The 19,157-nt window shown below is 47.8% G+C and overlaps 2 protein-coding genes across 30 annotated transcripts in view; one reads left to right on the top strand and one right to left on the bottom strand.

Moving 5' to 3' along the window:
• Positions 1-8,040: 8,040 nt before the first annotated feature.
• LOC135320930 (GDP-fucose protein O-fucosyltransferase 2-like) lies at positions 8,041-15,584 on the bottom strand. Of its 12 annotated transcripts, none has more exons than XR_010380301.1 (5): positions 15,333-15,583; positions 13,711-13,943; positions 11,403-11,569; positions 10,446-10,575; positions 8,041-9,537 (listed from the first exon to the last, which is right to left on the bottom strand). XR_010380301.1 is itself a non-coding variant. In XM_064484184.1 (5 exons), exons 1-3 carry the CDS (start codon positions 15,529-15,531, stop codon positions 11,562-11,564), a joined length of 444 nt encoding a protein of 147 aa, XP_064340254.1. In that variant the 5' UTR covers positions 15,532-15,584; the 3' UTR covers positions 8,041-9,537; positions 10,446-10,575; positions 11,468-11,561. The 12 variants fall into 12 exon arrangements, 11 of the variants coding, with proteins under 11 accessions (XP_064340254.1, XP_064340253.1, XP_064340252.1 ...); XM_064484184.1 differs by having other exon boundaries at positions 11,468-11,569; positions 13,711-13,947; positions 15,333-15,584; XM_064484183.1 differs by having other exon boundaries at positions 13,711-13,947; positions 15,333-15,584.
• Positions 15,585-15,670: 86 nt separating this feature from the next.
• Positions 15,671-19,157, top strand: part of LOC135320929 (uncharacterized) — an 80,225-nt gene continuing 76,738 nt past the window's right edge. For 10 of the 18 annotated variants that reach the window (XM_064484156.1, XM_064484162.1, XM_064484164.1 and 7 more), the window contains exon 1: positions 17,093-18,467. In XM_064484156.1, the coding sequence (XP_064340226.1) occupies positions 18,426-18,467 (42 nt within the window). In that variant the 5' untranslated portion in view covers positions 17,093-18,425. Of the gene's footprint in view, positions 15,910-15,958; positions 16,010-17,092; positions 18,468-19,157 lie in introns of those variants that run through there. The other 8 variants (XM_064484159.1, XM_064484160.1, XM_064484167.1 and 5 more) reach the window with 8 other exon arrangements.

Below are 19,157 nucleotides of genomic sequence, written 5' to 3' on the forward strand. Positions count from 1 at the left end.
ATCGCCCCCCACGTGACGTGTCCCCAGTTCCTCGGCGTCCCTCACTGCTATCAGCTAGCTCCAGTAAGGGTGCGAGCTGGCTTCCACTGCGGTCTTTCCTCCTTCCTCTCCAGGCAGGCCGTCCTTTCCCACTAGATGTCCCTATACTTTCTCTCCTGTGCTACATAAGCTGAAGGAATTCCTCAGGGTTTCCAGCAGGTACATGGCGCTCTTCTATGTTTGGACCCCTTCAGTGCTTGTAGTGGAAATTTAGGAGGTGGAAAGGAAGAGCTTGGGGGTTCTCCGTATCTAGGGGCTCCCTATCCAGCAGATTCAACTAACTGTGGTTTGAAAATATTCGTGAAAAAACAGTTTCAAAAAGCAACACTTGAATTTGCCATCATTGACAACTACTTACATAGCATTCATGTTGTATTAGATACAGTGAGTAATCCAGAGATGATTTGAAGATATATATAAAGTACATGGGAGGGTGCACATCAGTTCCATGCAAGTCCTATGCCATTTTATACAAGAGGCGTCAGCATCCATGGATGTTGACTTCAGGGGGGAGTCCTGGAACCAGTGCCCCATGGTTACCAAGGGATGACTAGAAGTCCAGGCTCCTTATCCCAGCCTGTCAGGTCCCCATGTGGTCTGAAACCTACCTGTACCACACTTCCCTTGTCACTCTCCTCCAGCCCTGGCAGACTGTCCTTTGATTTTTGAACAGGCCACACTCACTGTGCTTCATATCTGGCCCCTAGAAATACCCGTTACTTTCTGAGCATGGCTCTGCTTTCACAAAAAGGGCTGCATTGTCACTAGAGAAGACACTGTGGAATTTCCTTTAAAAACTGAAAATAGACTTAACTCATGATCCAGCCTTCCCACTCCCGGGCATATGTCAGAAGAAAACTCTAATTCAAAAAGTCACATGCACCTCAATGCTCACAGCAGCACTATTTATAATAGCCAGGACATGGCAAAAACGCAAATGTCCATCGACAGCTGACTAGATAAAGATGTAGTAGTATATTTATACAAAGGAATACTACTCAAACATTAAGAAGAACAAAATAATGTCATTTGCAGCAACATAGATGGATGTAGAGATAGTCATTCTAAGTGAAGTAAGCCAGAAAAAGAGAAGAATGCCATATAATATCACTTATATGTGGAATCTAAAAAAAGACACAAGTGAACTTAACTACAAAAGTGAAACAGACCCACAGACATAGAGAAACAAACTTACGGTTACCAGGGAGAGAAGGGGATGGGAAGGGATAAATATGGTAATTGGAAAAGTGTCCCTCTTGGAGAGTTATGGAAATGTTAGCTATCTTGATTGCGATGATGGTTTTCTGGGTGTAGACATCTATCAAATTCATCAAATAGTACATGTGAAATATGTGTAATTTACTATACAGGAATCGTACCACAATAAATATGCCTGTAAAAAAAAAAAAAAACAAGAAAATATTGGCGGCATTGTGTCCTACGTTTTTATGTGTCTTTAGTGAGTGGGTCTTCAATTTTCCGGTCTGCCATATTTTCTGAACCAGAAGTGCCCTCCTTCCCTTTTCTTTGATAAACTGTAAGTGGGTGGCATTTATTCCCGTGGCTTCAACTGCTCTCTGTCCACTGATTAACTGTCAAATCTTTTCCAGCAAGGACATTTCATTTCAGTCCCAGAAATATACTTATAATTGACAAGTAGACATGCCATTGTTTGAAGAAGTAAACCTAGTTCTGAGCGAGTGTAAATTCAAACAGACAGAGCTTGAGATTTTTATGGGATATTCAAGTGGGAATGTCTACTTGTCAATTATAAGTATATTTCTGGGACTGAAATGAAATGTCCTTGCTGGAAAAGATTTGACAGTTAATCAGTGGACAGAGAGCAGTTGAAGCCACGGGAATAAATGCCACCCACTTACAGTTTATCAAAGAAAAGGGAAGGAGGGCACTTCTGGTTCAGAAAATATGGCAGACCGGAAAATTGAAGACCCACTCACTAAAGACACATAAAAACGTAGGACACAATGCCGCCAATATTTTCTTGTTTTTTTTTTTTTTTACAGGCATATTTATTGTGGTACGATTCCTGTATAGTAAATTACACATATTTCACATGTACTATTTGATGAATTTGATAGATGTCTACACCCAGAAAACCATCATCGCAATCAAGATAGCTAACATTTCCATAACTCTCCAAGAGGGACACTTTTCCAATTACCATATTTATCCCTTCCCATCCCCTTCTCTCCCTGGTAACCGTAAGTTTGTTTCTCTATGTCTGTGGGTCTGTTTCACTTTTGTAGTTAAGTTCACTTGTGTCTTTTTTTAGATTCCACATATAAGTGATATTATATGGCATTCTTCTCTTTTTCTGGCTTACTTCACTTAGAATGACTATCTCTACATCCATCTATGTTGCTGCAAATGACATTATTTTGTTCTTCTTAATGTTTGAGTAGTATTCCTTTGTATAAATATACTACTACATCTTTATCTAGTCAGCTGTCGATGGACATTTGCGTTTTTGCCATGTCCTGGCTATTATAAATAGTGCTGCTGTGAGCATTGAGGTGCATGTGACTTTTTGAATTAGAGTTTTCTTCTGACATATGCCCGGGAGTGGGAAGGCTGGATCATGAGTTAAGTCTATTTTCAGTTTTTAAAGGAAATTCCACAGTGTCTTCTCTAGTGACAATGCAGCCCTTTTTGTGAAAGCAGAGCCATGCTCAGAAAGTAACGGGTATTTCTAGGGGCCAGATATGAAGCACAGTGAGTGTGGCCTGTTCAAAAATCAAAGGACAGTCTGCCAGGGCTGGAGGAGAGTGACAAGGGAAGTGTGGTACAGGTAGGTTTCAGACCACATGGGGACCTGACAGGCTGGGATAAGGAGCCTGGACTTCTAGTCATCCCTTGGTAACCATGGGGCACTGGTTCCAGGACTCCCCCCTGAAGTCAACATCCATGGATGCTGACGCCTCTTGTATAAAATGGCATAGGACTTGCATGGAACTGATGTGCACCCTCCCATGTACTTTATATATATCTTCAAATCATCTCTGGATTACTCACTGTATCTAATACAACATGAATGCTATGTAAGTAGTTGTCAATGATGGCAAATTCAAGTGTTGCTTTTTGAAACTGTTTTTTCACGAATATTTTCAAACCACAGTTAGTTGAATCTGCTGGATAGGGAGCCCCTAGATACGGAGAACCCCCAAGCTCTTCCTTTCCACCTCCTAAATTTCCACTACAAGCACTGAAGGGGTCCAAACATAGAAGAGCGCCATGTACCTGCTGGAAACCCTGAGGAATTCCTTCAGCTTATGTAGCACAGGAGAGAAAGTATAGGGACATCTAGTGGGAAAGGACGGCCTGCCTGGAGAGGAAGGAGGAAAGACCGCAGTGGAAGCCAGCTCGCACCCTTACTGGAGCTAGCTGATAGCAGTGAGGGACGCCGAGGAACTGGGGACACGTCACGTGGGGGGCGATCCTGGCCGCCAGATGCAGGGTTCGCATAGCTGGGGCCCAGTTTGCAAGATCAAAATAACAAGGGGGGAGAGGGGCTGCCTCAGTCCCGGGATCCTGACAACGGCCACAGCGCCGTGACCCCAGCTATTGCGGCTCCCCTAGTAAGCCAGAAAAAGGAAACTCTGAGCCAAGATATTGCAGATTCCACCGCAGCCACACGGATAACTAGATCTCTAAGCTGACAAAATGTAACCACCAGAAACAGGAATCTTTCCTTTTCTCTTCATTTGGACCTTTGGACAGGGAGCCACACATCTCTGACGGGAACCACCTTTAATCCGATAGAGAGCTCACTTTTTCAGGAATAAGCATGGAGAAAAAGAGTGGGGTGATGGTTTAAAGTGGAAGTCAAAGCGGAAGCCCATCTGAGAAATGGTAAAAACATGCATCTCAATGAATCCGAGTTATGGCGAAAAGAAGGGGGAAGGTTAAGTAAATCTCTATCCACCAGAAAAGACTAGCCAGTCATAAAAAGACAGCAATTTAAATCAAGAAAACTTTTTTGTTTTTTTGGTGATGAAAAACAATGCCATATTTTAAAACAAGGCTTGGGCCATCAACAACACCCTGAGAGTTGTTGAGGAGGAAAACATAAAGCTTCATATAGACATGAAAGTGTTCCAAGTCCACTTCTCGAAAAAACTTAGCCAATCATGTGTCCAGTTGATTTGAAAATCCCGATAAGTAAATAACTCAAAAGTGGGAAAGACATGGTATTAAATAGTGGTAGTGAGCAATGAAATCCAGGAAGTTTATAGCTATATTTCATTGTTAATATAACAAACTGGAAGCAACTGTCTAAACATAGTAACTGGAGGACACAGACACACACACACACACACACACACACACACACAAATGCACACACACACAATCTGGAACAGCAGAGAGGTAAAATATGCTAAATTTATCATTATTGAGGAACAGGATCTAATAGGTTATTTCAGTTTTGATAGTGTTATAGGAATACTGGTCCAATTACATATAAAGTTATGAACTTAGAGATGATTTATAAAAATTTAGAGAGAATTTTCATTAAAAGGCAATATAGCTTCCAAATCATTGAGGAGAAAATTAACAATAAAAAAATTAATCAATCCAGCTAATATGGAGTAACAGAGACCATATTTACCACCCTAAAATAAACCACAAAATGGATACAATATATGAAGCAATGATTTTTAAGAGAGGTGAAAACGATCATCCACTAGGACCCTGTCCTGCCACCACTATACCGAGGCTGCTAGGCCTCCTACTGCCATCACCAATAATGTCCACCAAGAGGTGACATTTCCTTCCTCTGCTCCTACTGCAGAGCCAGTCCTGAGCAGTCCTTTTGCAGGTTTTGGCAGGCAGCTCCCAGAAGTGCTCTCGTGGACCTTGGTCCCTTTTGGCCACCAGCAAAGGGATCAAGGATGAGCAGTGAGCCTCCTTACTCATCCAAGACCTAGGAACCTATCTAATTTCTGAGCAGGGCTTCACTCTTCTCTGCTGTCTGGTACTCTCTGCCCGGCTTCCCGTGTCCCCAGTTTGGGCAGCCTGCACGCTGGCCACAGCCCATCAGAATCTGTTCCCCCGCCAAGAGGCAACGCGTGATCTTGAGTAGGGCTCCAGGCCTCTGGAGCAGCGTGGCTTGGACTGCGTCCTGGCCCTGGGTGCGCGAGCTCCATGTCCTTGGTTGAGTCAGTTAACATCTCTAAGCTAAGTTTCTTCATCAGTAAAATGAAGACATATCAATATGGAAAAATAAAGTCAGAATCGGGGGGGAATAAATTTCTAGTGACTGAAGATTTTTTTAATTTTGAATTATACAGCAAAAGACATCATACAAATTTTACTACTTCATAATTCTAAAGGACAGCTTCTACTGTTAATACTAATGCATGCACATACACACAAACACACGTGCAGACGCACTGACTCTGGCCCACATACATTCCCTACACACACACGTACATGGACTCATGTACCACACACACACATAGCATACACACAACCACACACATCCCCAGGCGCGTGCGCGCACAGCCACACACACACTCACAGTCATGTACCACACAATTCCCCAGGTGCGTGCGTGCGCACACACACGTCATACACACCTTTGGCGTTATTCTAAATCAATTTACAATTGAGGGTCTCAGTGTCCATTGTTTTATCCGCTCAGAAGATCCTGACTTCGGACTGTGAAGCAGGAGCCCCTCCTCTCTGGAGATGGTCTTTGCCACTTACAGTCTCAGTAGAGCCAACATAAATGCTCTGGACCCTTGGAAGTGCAGGGCCAGAGCATACCTGGGAGCTCACATTCTATATATCTAAACATTTTAAGTGCAGTAGGTTCTAAAGTCCTGCCTTTACAAATATACATTCATTTGAACCTGGAAGGCCAGGTTCAAAATTAGAACAACCAGACTCAGGGGAGTCCTGCAAAGAAAGTGAGTGTGTGGGGAGAGCTGATTCCCAGACTCTGATCACTAGCCTGACCCTTTTCTTCCCAATGCTGGGTCCATCCCTTGCCATAAGTGGCCTTGGATGTGCACAGGGGGACACTCAGATTTCACGTCCGGGCTCTGCCTATAACCTCCATGCAAACAGCTGCCCTTTGGCCTCTCTGTGAGTCCTGGGAATCTGAACTCCGGGGAGAGCCGGTGCAGGCACTAGAAATGGGTCAGGGGCTGCTGAGGCAGGGCATTCGGCGTCCTGGGTTTCTAGAGCATGGGATGGAGCCAATGACCATGTCCCCTTGGCCTTGCTGACTCCACCCGATGGAGGGCGTGGCCAGAGGAAGTGTCAGGGCCAGGGGAACCTTCTGCAGTGCAGGACCCAGGGCAGCGGGGGGCCCGGGTCTAAGGAGAGAAGCCCTAAGGAAAAGTCTGTGGAGGCTGTAAGGTACCTTCATTCCCATTAATTAAAAAAAAACAAAAGCTTACCACAGGCGTGCGGGGGAAGGGTTTTGTTATAACAAGGGAAGGCACTTGCCAAGGTCTGGCCATAGAGGGCTGCTGGGTTTGCCAGGTTGAAGAGGAACCGAGAGGCCGTTTGCCTCCCCTGGGTCTAGACACTGCTTGAATTCTTCCAGGTGACACTTAAATGCAGTGAGACATGGAACTCTCTAAAGTTGTTAAAATATTCATGGTGAGCCATTCAACTCTCTCCTCATTCTTGGCTACGAAAGCACGATAAACACAGGTGGGAATCTCATCAGCCTGTTGGTTGGTTCACTGTCCATCTGGCGCCCCCTCTTGTAGGAGCCTTTATCACATCACCCAGGGCTGACCCATCTCAGGATCACAGCTGATTTTCCACAGGTGGCACCACTTGCTGGTGACATGAAGGAACCATGTTAGCCACCTCCCAAACTCTGAGGCTTCTCCTGGGAGGAGCCTGCAGACACCCAGTCCAGCCTCTGCACAATGATGCTCCTCAGTGTCACTCCCGGCTTGCTGCCCTGGCCTCTAGCTCTGGCCAGAACCTCGCTGAATTGTCGATAAATGTCCCCCATGCACCACGTCTAAGCTTGGGGTCCAGAGGTGACCATGGTTCTTATTTTCTTCCCATCGATGGACTGTTTGATCTTCATGTAATCGTGTTGGCAGGAAGGCCAGTACCACCCTCTTGAGGCCTCCCCGAGCCGCCTCTGTCTATAACTGTCCTAGCGCCCCAGGGGATCGGGTCTGAAGCCTGGCACTCAGACACGAGGATGACAGCTGGAGAGACAGGAATCCACTCCTGCTGTGGCTTCTGCTGAGGCTCGATGTGGCCATACAAATGGATCCCACAGGCCCTGACTTCACTTGACTCGCTGCAGGGATGCTCCCACACTGCCCCGTTCCCCTCCAGAGACAGAGGGCTTTCTGCTTGTTCCCGAAGGCCCCACCCCCGAGGGGGCACTGGGTCCAGTGGAGCGTCCAGCCTGGTTCCCCGCCAGCCCTTAGGGCTTTGGTGGGGCCTGGAACATCAACTACCCTCCCCTTAGGGGCCCGTTTGTCCTTTCCAGCCAACGGACCTAGGTCATAAGCACTTTAACTCACCTGAGGGTGTTTTCCTCACTTCAGGGGCAGTGAGGACGGGGCTTCTTCACACTCCAAGTACCCCAGGTCTGGATGCAGACAGTCTGGCTCTCCCCCAAGTCCTGCAGTTCCCGGCCACACCTGCTGCTGGTCACAGTCTGTGCTGTGTTCTCTTCCAGGACAAGGGGTGCACTCTGACCCCCGCCCCGCCCCCACCAGCGGTGGCAGAGGCGGCGGACAGGCAGGTGAGCTGGGGCCTGAGACCGTGCCCGCAGGTCAGTGCCCCAGAGGCCGCTGGTGACTAGAGGGGCCACGGGGCAGAAGGCAGCATGGGATGGGAGGAGGAAGAAGGTTCAGGATAAGGAGATGAAAGGGGGAACGGACAGCACTGTGAGGGCCTCGGCCATGAAAGGGAAGAGAAATCACAGTGACAGCTGGAGCGGTGTCGGCGTTAAAAGCTGCGGGCTGTTTTTTTAAATTTTACTAATTACCAATATATATTGACAGATTTCTTATTTTATTAAAGATTATGTTCCATGTCATATAACAGGATAGAGTATGTTATTATTTATTAAATAATATATAATAGAAGATATACTAGCATATTATCTTCTGTTTATTTATTAGCAGATAGTATATAATACATATGTAGGTGTTTATACACATAATATATAATTCATGCATCTATATAATATATAACCCATAACAAATAATGTAAGATTATGATTAATATATAATATAACAAGATTACATAACAATAATGATGTAATATTACCCATTGTATGTCTTGGTTCATGACACATTCTCATCTTAGGTGCCTGTCAGAGGTATTTATGTATTAAAATTAATATTATAAGACACAGTTATGAACCTATCACCCAGCATCATAACAGGAATATTGACAGTGACATACTGTGTCCTCTTTCCCTATCCTGCTCTTGGCCTTTTCTCACAGGAAGTAACCAGCATCCTGAATCCTGGCTTACCCTTGCCTTGTGTTACTTTCACACACACAACATTTAAGATCAGTTAAAACAAATGAACTGCAGGTACATGCAATGAAGTGGATGAATCGCACACTCCATGTTAAATTGAAAAAGTAACCCCTAGAAGGTAGCCGATAGTGTGCTATGCTTTTAACTGTGTATATATATGTCAACTAAACTCACTGAATTAAGAACAACTACAGCTAGAGTCCAGGTGGGAGAGGGACAGATAAAAGGTGAGGTGAGCAGGTTTGCTGCAGGTGAGCGAGTTCCTTTCCAGTGACATGTCATTCTCTCTGAAGCAGGAGGCAAGGCCATCTGCTGGGAGTCAGGGAAGAGACAGAGGGAAGGTTAGAGGTGTGCAGAGAGCAGAGAATGTTGACACCACTGAGTGATAAGTGGGGAAATGTGCTCACTAGAGAAATCCTGGAGGATTGCCTGGCAGCGGCAACATGGTGGGCATTGATTTGTAGTCTTGGAAATCTGTGCTGGGAGAGCCTGCTGCCTGCAGGCTCAGAACAAGTAGAGCTGGGTGAACCGAGATGGAAGTCGGCCTGGTGAGGAACTGAAAAGGTCAAGGCTCAAGGGGGTTTTGTCTGTCATAAAGAGAGTGCTGACTGTGGATGCAGAGCTGGAAGGTGGGGAAGTGGAAGTAAGAGGAACGTGGACAGGCAGGAAAGCAGAGGAGTCAGCACATGATGCCCCAGTGAGGGTGAAGGAGGGCCAGGGAGGCTGGTGGAGAAGAAGCTGGACGGCTAGAGGTGGGCACTTAAAGGAGAGAGGCTGGACCTGGGGTGGAGACACGCCCGGGTATGAGCCCGGGGGTAGGGTGAATGGGGGGTGGCTGGCTCAGGCTGACAGAGAAGAAGACCCTACAATGACCATACTGGGTGGTGGAAGGAGAATGAACTTTGACGTCTTGATGGTAGGAGGCGAGGCAATACAGAGCTGGTGGTCCAGGTGCTCCTGACTGAGGCAGATGAGCAGGGAGGCCAGGGTGGCAGGCACTGCTAGGAAAGGATCTGGGTTTTCCATGTGCTCCCACGAGGGGAGGAGCAATCATCTGAAGGTGGAAAGTGAGCACAAGGAGGCCAACCCAGGCACCTGATCAAACGGGGGTTGTGAAGGTGCAAAGCGTCAACTCCAGTGATGGTGGCCCAGGAAGCAGGGACCACGGGTGAAGTGAGGGGGCACTCAGAGAAGAGAGGGAGAAGAGTCTTCTGGGTGTAGGGGGAAGAGAGGCCCCAGGACAAAGGAGCACAGAGGCACAGTGATGAGGATGGACTGGCTCTATGGTGACAGTGCAGGGATGGCTGGATCTTTGTCCTGAGGGCTTAGGTTGGGGGGACTACTGGCCTCATGAGGATCCCCCTCTCAGCAGCCTGGACAGAGGCTCTCGCTCCTGAGAGCTGTGTGGCCACCACTGTTCCCGGAGGGGCTCTGCCTCCATCTTCTCTTATCAGACTTTCCTGCCCAGCCCCCGACCGCCAGCGAGGGAGCCTGGGCCTCGCAGCTGTTTGCCGTGGAGGGACACAGGCTCCTCGGAGGAGCAGGCGGATCTTACTTTGCTCCGTAACCCAGGGCCTAGAAAAGCGCCAGCCCATGTGTGGGCCATGTAGGGGCTCGGATACTTACTATACTAACTCAAAGCAGTAGAATTGCAGAGCTGGAGGAAGTGACCACTGAGCTCACAGAGTTCACTGCCCACACCCCCATTCTACAGATGAGGAATCAGAGACCAAGCAGTGAAGCAGCCTTGGCCAAGGTCACGCTGCTCGTAAATGCTGGCCTGTGTCGGGCATGCCAAGTGATGAGCTGCAGTGAAGGGGCTGAGAGGGGTCTCTGGGGCCAGAGAGCTCGGGTTCAAGTCCCAGCTCTGCCATTTATTAGCCGTGTGATTAATGAATGTCCTTACCTTTAAAGTGGAACTCATAGTGGTGCCAACTCATTGGGTTGTCATGAACACAGCGTTCCTGGAACAGCAGGACAGAGTTCTGTAAGGGTTTGCTGTTGCTTTGGTTATGATTATTATCACCAAGTGAACCCTGAAATGAAGAACAAAGGCAGCAAGAATTTTTATTTTAAAGGAGTTTCAAATCCTCTGATGAATGCTTCATTTCATCTATTCAAGTTTTCATTTGACCCTTATTAACACCTAAACAATGGATGACTTTTGAGGCAATCTTGCTTCATGTCTTTAATTCTCACTAACGACACAGGCTATTTAACAGGCAGCAGTTTCTTTTCCAGGAAGAGGGACAAAAAGTTAAAAATGACTCAGTGCCTCTCGGTCCCCAGTGAGTTGGTTGTGACCTGTCAACCCAGCTTTGGGGAAGTGCCCGCTCCCCCTGGGCCCACTGAGCTGCCCCGCAGCCTCCAAGGGGTGCCGTACCCCCACACGAATCCAGTCTCTTGGTTCCTATCTTTGCTTCAGATCCCTCAAGGACTGCCCATGCCCCAGGGCCCCATCTGCCCCACCAGCCTTGGCTGCTGGACTCCAGGACACCATCCTGGGTCTCAACCATCCCCTGTTCCTATGACCGCCCCACTACTCTACATTTTGTCCTTCAAGTGTGGGCTTCTGTGGCTCGCCACACAGCAGGGGTCTCCCCGTCCTCCACCTTGGGTAACTGCATCGTCCTGCACGGTGCCTAGGGAACCCGTGTGGAGGCAGGAAGAATACAGAACAACAGGTGCTCAGAGGGGCTGCCTTTCCCACTGCAGGGGCCCTAGAGAGCTTTCTCCCAGCTGGTTATTCACAGGCGCTGAAGCTGTGGAATCTCGATCTCACCAATTTAAAGGGCATCATCACTAATTACAAAAGCAATCATTTCTTCAGTAGCAAAAGGAGAAAAGACTTTGTGTTCCCCACCTCCAACTGTTTTCCTCCACCTTCAGATGTTTCTCATCTCTGGGCAAGGGTAGAATGCAACTCACAGAATATTATTTTTCAATGTCTTTTCCCACTCTGAAGATTGCTTTCCCAGAACCGATGAAGGCTAGAATGGTTTAGCTTCCCTGGACTGAGGATTCAGAGGCCTGGGGGGAAGGGGGGAGGGGGAGGTGAGAGAACTCAGCAATATTGAACCTAACAGAGACATTAAAAGTTCTATTCTAAACAGAAAGGAAGCAGGATGTTATAGAAACAGGAAAACCATAGTTGGAAATGCAATAACGAGTTGCAAGAGAATAAACATAAAGATGTAAAAATGAAAAAGGACATCAAAATAAAAAAAGTTGGGAATGGGAGAGGGGAGCAAGAAAATGTAGATTTTTTTCTTTCTTTTTTTTCTTCGTTATTCTTAGGATGTGTTGGAGCCTACGTGATTATCAGTCTAAAGGAAATAGATATAGTAATGGGCTGATATATTTGAAGAATAAGGTAACCACAAGTCAAAAGCATACAATAGAGTCGCAAAAAAACCAAAAAGAAACAAACTCAAAATGGCTTAAAGACTTAAATATTACACACGACACTATAAACTTCTCACAAGAAAACATAGGCAAAACATTATTTGACATACATCTCAGCAATGTTTTCGTAGGGCAATCTAAGCAACCCAAGCAACAGAAATAAAAGCCAAAATAAATAAATGAGACCTAATTAAACTTATAAACTTTTGCACAGCAATAGAAACCATAAGTAAAACTAAAAGACAACCTATGGAATGGGAGAAAATATTTGCAAAAGATGAGACTGACCATGGCTTAATTTCTAGACTATATAAATAGTCCATACAACTTAATAAGAAAAAAATAAACAACCAAATCCAAAAATGGGCAGAACAACTAAACAAGCAATTCTCCAATGAAGACACACAGATGGCCAATAGGCATATAAAAAATGCTTAATATCGTTCAATTATCAGAGAAATGCAACTCAAAACTACAATGTTATCATCTCACACCAGTCAGAATGGCCATCATTCAAAAGTCCACAAACCATAAATGCCGGAGAGGCTGTGGAGAAAAGGAAACCCTCCTACATTGTTGGTGGGAATGTAGTTTGTTGCAGCCACTGTGGAAAACAGTATGGAGATTCCTCAAAAGACAAAAAAAAAAAAAAAAAAAAAAAAAAAAAGGCTTATCACCTAATCCAGCAATCCCACTCCTGGGCATATATCCAGAGGGAACCTTCATTCCAAAAGATACCTGCACCCCAATTTTCACAGGAGCACTGTTTACAATGGCCAAGACATAGAAGCAACCTAAACATTCACTGACAGATGACTGGATAAAGATGCGGTATTTAGATATAACAGAATATTACCCAGTCATAACAAAGAAGGAAATAAGGCCATTTACAGCAACATGGATGGAACTGGAGATTATCTCACTAAGTGAAATAAGTTAGACAAAGACAAGTATCATATGATATCATTTATATGTGGAATTTTTAAAAAAATGATACAAATGGACTTATCTATAAAACAAAAAACAGACTCACAGACTTATAAAACAAACTTAGGAGTTCGGGATTAACAGATACAAATTACTATATGTAAAACAGACAAACGACAAGGATTCACTGTAGAACACAGGGAAGAATATTCAGTATCTTGCAACCTATAATGGAAAAGAACCTGAAAAAGAATAGACTATGTATATGTACAACTGAATCACTATGCTGCATACCTGAAACTAACAAAACAGCTGTATAACTGAAACTAGCAAAACATTGTAAATCAAACACATTTCAATTTAAAAAAAATTGATAAGCTCTAAATACCTTTATTCAAAGAAAATCTTGAACTCTTCCCTCTTACAAAATTTAAAATGGGTAGCTTGAGCAGGGCCAAATTTTACTGGATGGGCAGTTACATATCATCTCCAGCACGTGGCCCATGCTACACACACATCGTGTTTTCCTACAGGTAAGAACAGCCCTGACTGCACAGCGAGCGACTCTTTCTGGGACAAGGGCCTCTGTGGCAGTGGCCTCCTTGTCACCGCTGCATCTCACCAGGAGGCCAGGGTTTTCAGAGGGGAGGGGACATAGAGCTCATACACTTCAAATTGACTTCCCGAAAAAACTATGGAAAAACCAAATTCACCTGCAGTGTAGGAAACATGAGCAGGGCCCCTAAGCAGACCGACAAGCCCAAAGTAAGATGGCCCGATGTTCAGATCGGAACCAGAACAAAGACCACCTGGCCCCAGTTAAATGACCACCACCTCACCTGCAATGAACTGCTCGTACTCAATGTCAGGGATGTTTCTGTTGAGACTTGGGAGGTCAAAGGAGTCGGACCAGGGATCGGGGCTCTGCCAGTGGTAGAGGTGGCCCCAAGGGAATAGCACCAGTACCGTCTCCTCCATCTTCAGCAGGGTCTTCAGGAGGAAGGCAATGTGGATGCAGACGTTCCTACGGAGGTTGAAGCCCTCTGGAGGGTTGAAGTCACACAGAAGGTACCTGGCTGGGAGCAAAGGAGAGCGGGTCTTCAGGGCCAGGCCTCTGCACAGGAATCCCGGCTTAGATAGAACAGATACAACGGGAATCCCTGCACAGCCCATGGCCTAGACTCCAGACACATTCAGCAGCTTCTGGTTTGTAAAGTGGAGGCACTGCCCACCCATCTCCATGTGGCCAATTACTTCAAGTCCGGGAGCAGTTGCGGAAGACATCTTGGCATCCGTCTAACACCACTAAGCACCCGACTAGCATCTGAGCACCCGTTCTCCAGGGGCTCTCAAACTTCTTGTTCTACAGAACCCTATACACTCTTAACAATTACTGAGAACTCCAAAAGGCTGCTATTTATGTGAGTTTAATCTATCACTATTTCCTGTGTTAGAAGTTAAATAAGAAGTTAGAAAAAGTGTATGAATTCACTTAAAAATATTAACAATCTACTGTATGTTACCATTAATACTCTTAAACAAAATATAATTCTATTTTTCAAAAGAAAAATCATTAGTGAGAAGAATAGCAGTGATTTTAATTTCTGCAAATCTCTTTTGGACTGGTGAGAGCTGAATTCTCCTATCTGCCTCTGCATTCCCTGTTTTGTGATATCGCAGGCCAGGTTTTCCCTGGAAAACCCCGCAGGAACTCGGGAGAGCAAGAGTGTGCAAAAGGCAGGTGACATCCCGGCGTTTCTATGAAAATGTTCTTGCACCTCAGGGGCCTTGGATACACTTTGATAACTGTTGCCCTATCCAAGGCGAGACTCTTCTACACAAGAGCCAGGCAAGGGTCCTGGATTCTGTAATGAGTTACCGCCACCACACCCCTCCCTTCTCTGTGTGTTTCTCACAAGCTCCATTACTGCAGATGAGGATGTAATCCTCAACTGGGGCCTCTAATCCCAGAAGACTGCTAACTTCAAGAGGGAGGGTCCCATCTACCATCCCTACACCCCGCATAGTTTATTTTGAGTCAAGCCCTAGATAACTGCTTATCGGCACTGACCCTTGTGTCTTTTTCCTGAGGTTGACTGAAGGAACCAACATCTGGATGGAACTGAAATTTCCCTGCAGATAAACAAGGCTGATAAGCCACCCCATTCCAACATCTGATTCTGGGGCTCTTCAAAACCCGGGTAAGGCCCCGCTTCATCTAAGATGGGTCCTCCGCCTGCCCTTCCCGGGGGGTTCTGGGAGGCCGCGGCCACCAAGGGCGACCCAGACTCGCGGCCCCAGCCCCAGGGCCTGAGGGGGAGGAAAGCTTGAGGCTGTGCCCAAGCCCTGCCCCGCCCCGCCCCAACACGCTCCCCGGCACCACAGCCCTCCCCGGCCACCGCCCCAACCCCGATCCCACCCCGGTTCATGTCCGCCGGCCCCGCCGACGGCGCGGACGTACGTTTACCGTCTGTGGGACGCCGCCCCAGACAGGATGTCGGCCGCCGACTGACCAGGCCAGAACTAGTCGCCCGGCCGAGCAAGCCGCCATCCCCAGCAGCAAGCACCGCCATGGTCCCGGGCAGCTGCACACTTCCGGAGCCCGCTACCCGCCCCAGAAGCGCACGCCGGCCCGCGCAGAGCGTGGCGCCTGTAACCATGGCAACTCCGCGGGGCCCTCCCCTAGCGCTTGCGTCGTGCGTCCTCCCGAGTCTAGTTGTGCGAGGGCAGAACTTGCGGAGCCAATGGGAGCCAGGGCGCAGCCAGGACGGGGGTGGGGGGAGGCTTATGGGACAGCTGGGCGGGGCCGGGGAGGGCAGGGCCGCGCGGAAGTCCTGACCTGCAGGTGGCGCCGGCCGGAGGCTGGGGCGTTGCTGCCACCAGTGGGCGGGGCAGCGGGGCAGCGGGGCGGGGGCACCCTCACCTGTCCGTGTGTGGGGATCAGCCTGGGCTCCGTGGCCTCCGCTTGCACCGGACGTGGACCCAGGCTATCGGTGGGCAAGATAGAGGACTGAGCCCAGGCACGCACGGCTGGCCAGGTCGGGCACCTGAAGTTCAGATCCGCCAGGCCCACTGCCGGCCTTGAATACGCGCTGCTAGGCAGTTTCCAAGAAGACGGGATCTGTCATAAGAGGGGAGGTAGGGCTTGGGTGCCAGATGTCGGGTTGGGTGCAGTCTCACAGGAGAGCCACGGTGAGAGGGCGCAGAGCGGCCCCTGTGTTGGCGGGGCTAAGAGTTTGGGGCATAGGGTCGGGGTGGTGTGTGCCTTTCTCTGTGGTCTCCTCACTCCAGAGCAAGGGGCTCTGCTTCCCCCCTCCCCTCACTGCACTCCCTGCCTTCCCCAGCACCACCTGGGGTGTGGTCATGTCGAGGCAGGGAAGGCCCAGGGAAGGGGCTCATTCAGGGGCAGGGGCCACTCTGCAGGGATGCTGGACCTGACAGCAATGCAGTGCTTCGGAACTCCCCTGGGCTGGGTTTCTAACCAGTGGGATGGAAGGGCCTTTCCTTCCTGGGGTGCATTTGGGGGAACTAGATACGTCATGAATGTCAGCCCTGAAAATGGAGGCTGCGCTACATCCATTCTTGGAAAGAAAAATCAGGCCCTTCCAGCCCAGGTGACTCAGAAAGTCAGTCAGCAATGTTCGGGGTCCCCAGTTTAGGCTTTCAATTAGAGCTGAGCGTCTCAGGAGGCCAGATCCCTGTCCGTGGCTCCAGGAGTAGGCTTTCTGCTGGGGGACAGGATCCTCACAAACACCTGTGTCTTTGTGGGTCACTCCCCTCTGACAAGCTGGGAGGCAGGGTGCAGTTGTGGGAAATCGTGTTTCCATGAGGAGAGGGCCACCAAGTGGTGGGGGCACAGGAGACAGTGAGAAAGAGTCCCGCGGCCTTTCTGGAATCAAAAAACTGGCAAATGTGAAAAAGTGCATAATTTGTTTTATAGAACAGGCTGCTTATGTACGTTTGGAGGGCCAGGTTCAAGGACACTGCATCCCTCCAGGACAATAGCCTCAAGAGAAGAACAGACAGAGCAGGAAGAGATGTGGGGTTTCTCCCAGGAATGAGGCAGAACAGGGATTTCTGCAGATTTGCAAGGAGACCCCGACCGCTGAGCACCGGGTTACAACCCCACGTGACCCTTGTCGTGTTTGGCTTGGGCTCTGGGTCTGGCCTGATCATGTATTCTTCCAGCTGAGTTCCAGAAATTCAGAGTGTAGACTTAGAGAGGCTGCGTTTGGAACCCGGTGTGGAGACGGAGGGTCCTTTATCCTGAGTCCCCTCAGCCTAATCACTGTAGCTGAGTTCCAACACCACCCAGGCCCCCAGGGTGGCCGTGGAGGGAGAGCAAGCCTGGCAGGTGACCCAGGGGTCCCACTGCTGTGCCCCTCCCTTATCTTTGTTCCCTTTCACCCCGGAAGGTGTGATTGTCTCATGTCATGGTGACAAGCCATCTCTCTTCTCTGTCAGGTGGGATCCCCACCCCCGCTCAGCCTTCTTTCTGCATGGATGCTGAAGGACCAGGCTCACTTGAAGTTCTGAGTTTGAGCAGTAAGGTGGAAACAAAGAAACCAATGGAAACAAAGAAACAAGTCATTGTGGCAAAGCTCCCCACCACAGAGAAGCTGCCCTGAGTGGAAGGGAGGGTGTGGGCATGCCCATTTGTTTCGTGTCTCCCAGTGCTCTTCGCTTTCTTATTGCAGACCTGCATGGTTACAACAAAATGATCTGCAAAACTGAAAATATTTACTCTCTGGCTTTTACAGAAAAGGCTGACCAGCCTCTGGTTCCCGTACCGGTCAACTGATTGGAGTACCTTTCCAGTTTGGAAACATCTGGGCAGGCCCAGGTTTGCAAAATTCTTTAAGAGTAGTTATGGAGTTTTGCTTCTAAACATTTTTATGGCTGTATACTTCTGAGCTGAGGTTGTGCTGTGTAATTCTGAGCCGGGATTTTCTCAAACTGTTTCTTATTTCTTATACCGGACACCCCTAAATTCCAAGGGGAATGGGATGTTAAGGAAGCCATGGAGTTTAGGAAAAAGATACAGATTTCATTTCCATTTAAGCATCGATGTATCTCCATCCTAGGCAGTATCGGTTCTGTGGTATTGATAGGGGAACTAAATAGCAACCAAATTTATAGAAAATAGTGGGTCATTGGGTACACAAGTTCTTCTTTTCAACATTTTTGTAGTGTTTGCAGTTTAAGATGACCGTTCCTGAGAAACAGGCAGCCTCTTAGAATAAAATAGCATTTTCCCTGAACCATACTCAATTTTTATTTCGTAGACAGCAGGAAGGGCAATCACACATCCAACACTTGGGGACCTCAAAGATAAAACGTAACTTTCTGGGAGCACACTCCCCCCGTCTCCCTCTGCTCTTTTCACTGTCCCATTGTCCCTGAAGGCTCTTTTGTATCTTCTGCTCATGACTCCAGTAACTCTTCCTTCTCGTCCCTCAGCTGGTAAGTTTACTTTTCTACTTTGACCAAGCAAACTGAAGCCAACAGAAGAGAACTTTCACCAGCAACTCCCAGCACATCCGCTCGCCTTCTGATGTCTGTGACCTCACTCTCGCTGCCCCACCTCTTATTACAGGTGACATCGAAAGCCAGATCATCCAAAAGTCACCAGGGGGCCCATCCATACAATCTTCTCCGGGCTGTCACTCCCACATCCATCCTCTCTGTCACTACCTCATCTATTTTGTTCTCCTGCTAGTTGGCTCCTATCAGTATATAAAAGTCCATCCTCTTAAAAGAAACAAACAGCACTCCTTGACTCTAATTGGCCCCCACCAATTGCCACCCCATGTCTTTGCAGCAAATCTTTAATGAGTCGTTTAAACTCACTGTCTGCATATTCTCTTGAGCCATTCCCTTTTGCACCCACTCTGGCTTTTCCCCTGATCCCTCGCTCTATGGAAACTGCTCTGTCAAGGCCATCAGTGACCCCACGTTGCTAAATATAGTGGTCAGTTTTTAGTCTTCATCATGCGTGGCCCTTTGGCAGCATTTGACCCAGCTCTTCCATTTCTCCTCCCCCGTGTTCCTGCTTCACTTGGCCTCCAGCCCATCGCTCTGCTTTCGATCCACTGGCTGGTCTTTTGCCAACGTCTCCTCTTTTTTCCAAATATTTACTGCGAATGTGCCTCGGAGTTGGGTCCTGGGTCTCTCCTCTATCTCACTGCTATACTTTTGGTGGAAGCAACCAGACTTGGAAATTGACATGCCATCAATTTCTCGATTTGTCCAAAACTCCCTGATTGGGCTTTTCCATTTGGAACTC

Source organism: Camelus dromedarius, unplaced genomic scaffold (assembly GCF_036321535.1).
Source record: "Camelus dromedarius isolate mCamDro1 unplaced genomic scaffold, mCamDro1.pat HAP1_SCAFFOLD_189, whole genome shotgun sequence".
In the NCBI taxonomy this organism is placed as follows: Eukaryota; Metazoa; Chordata; class Mammalia; order Artiodactyla; family Camelidae; genus Camelus; species Camelus dromedarius.

Bases quoted from the DNA above. Each gene is read 5' to 3' on its own strand.
- LOC135320930 (XM_064484177.1), bottom strand. From the start codon at position 15,531: ATGGTTACAGGCGCCACGCTCTGCGCGGGCCGGCGTGCGCTTCTGGGG. The intron at 13,948-15,332 runs GTACGTCCGCGC...CTTTGCTCCCAG, and splicing joins GCGTCCCACAGACGGTAAAC to CCAGGTACCTTCTGTGTGAC.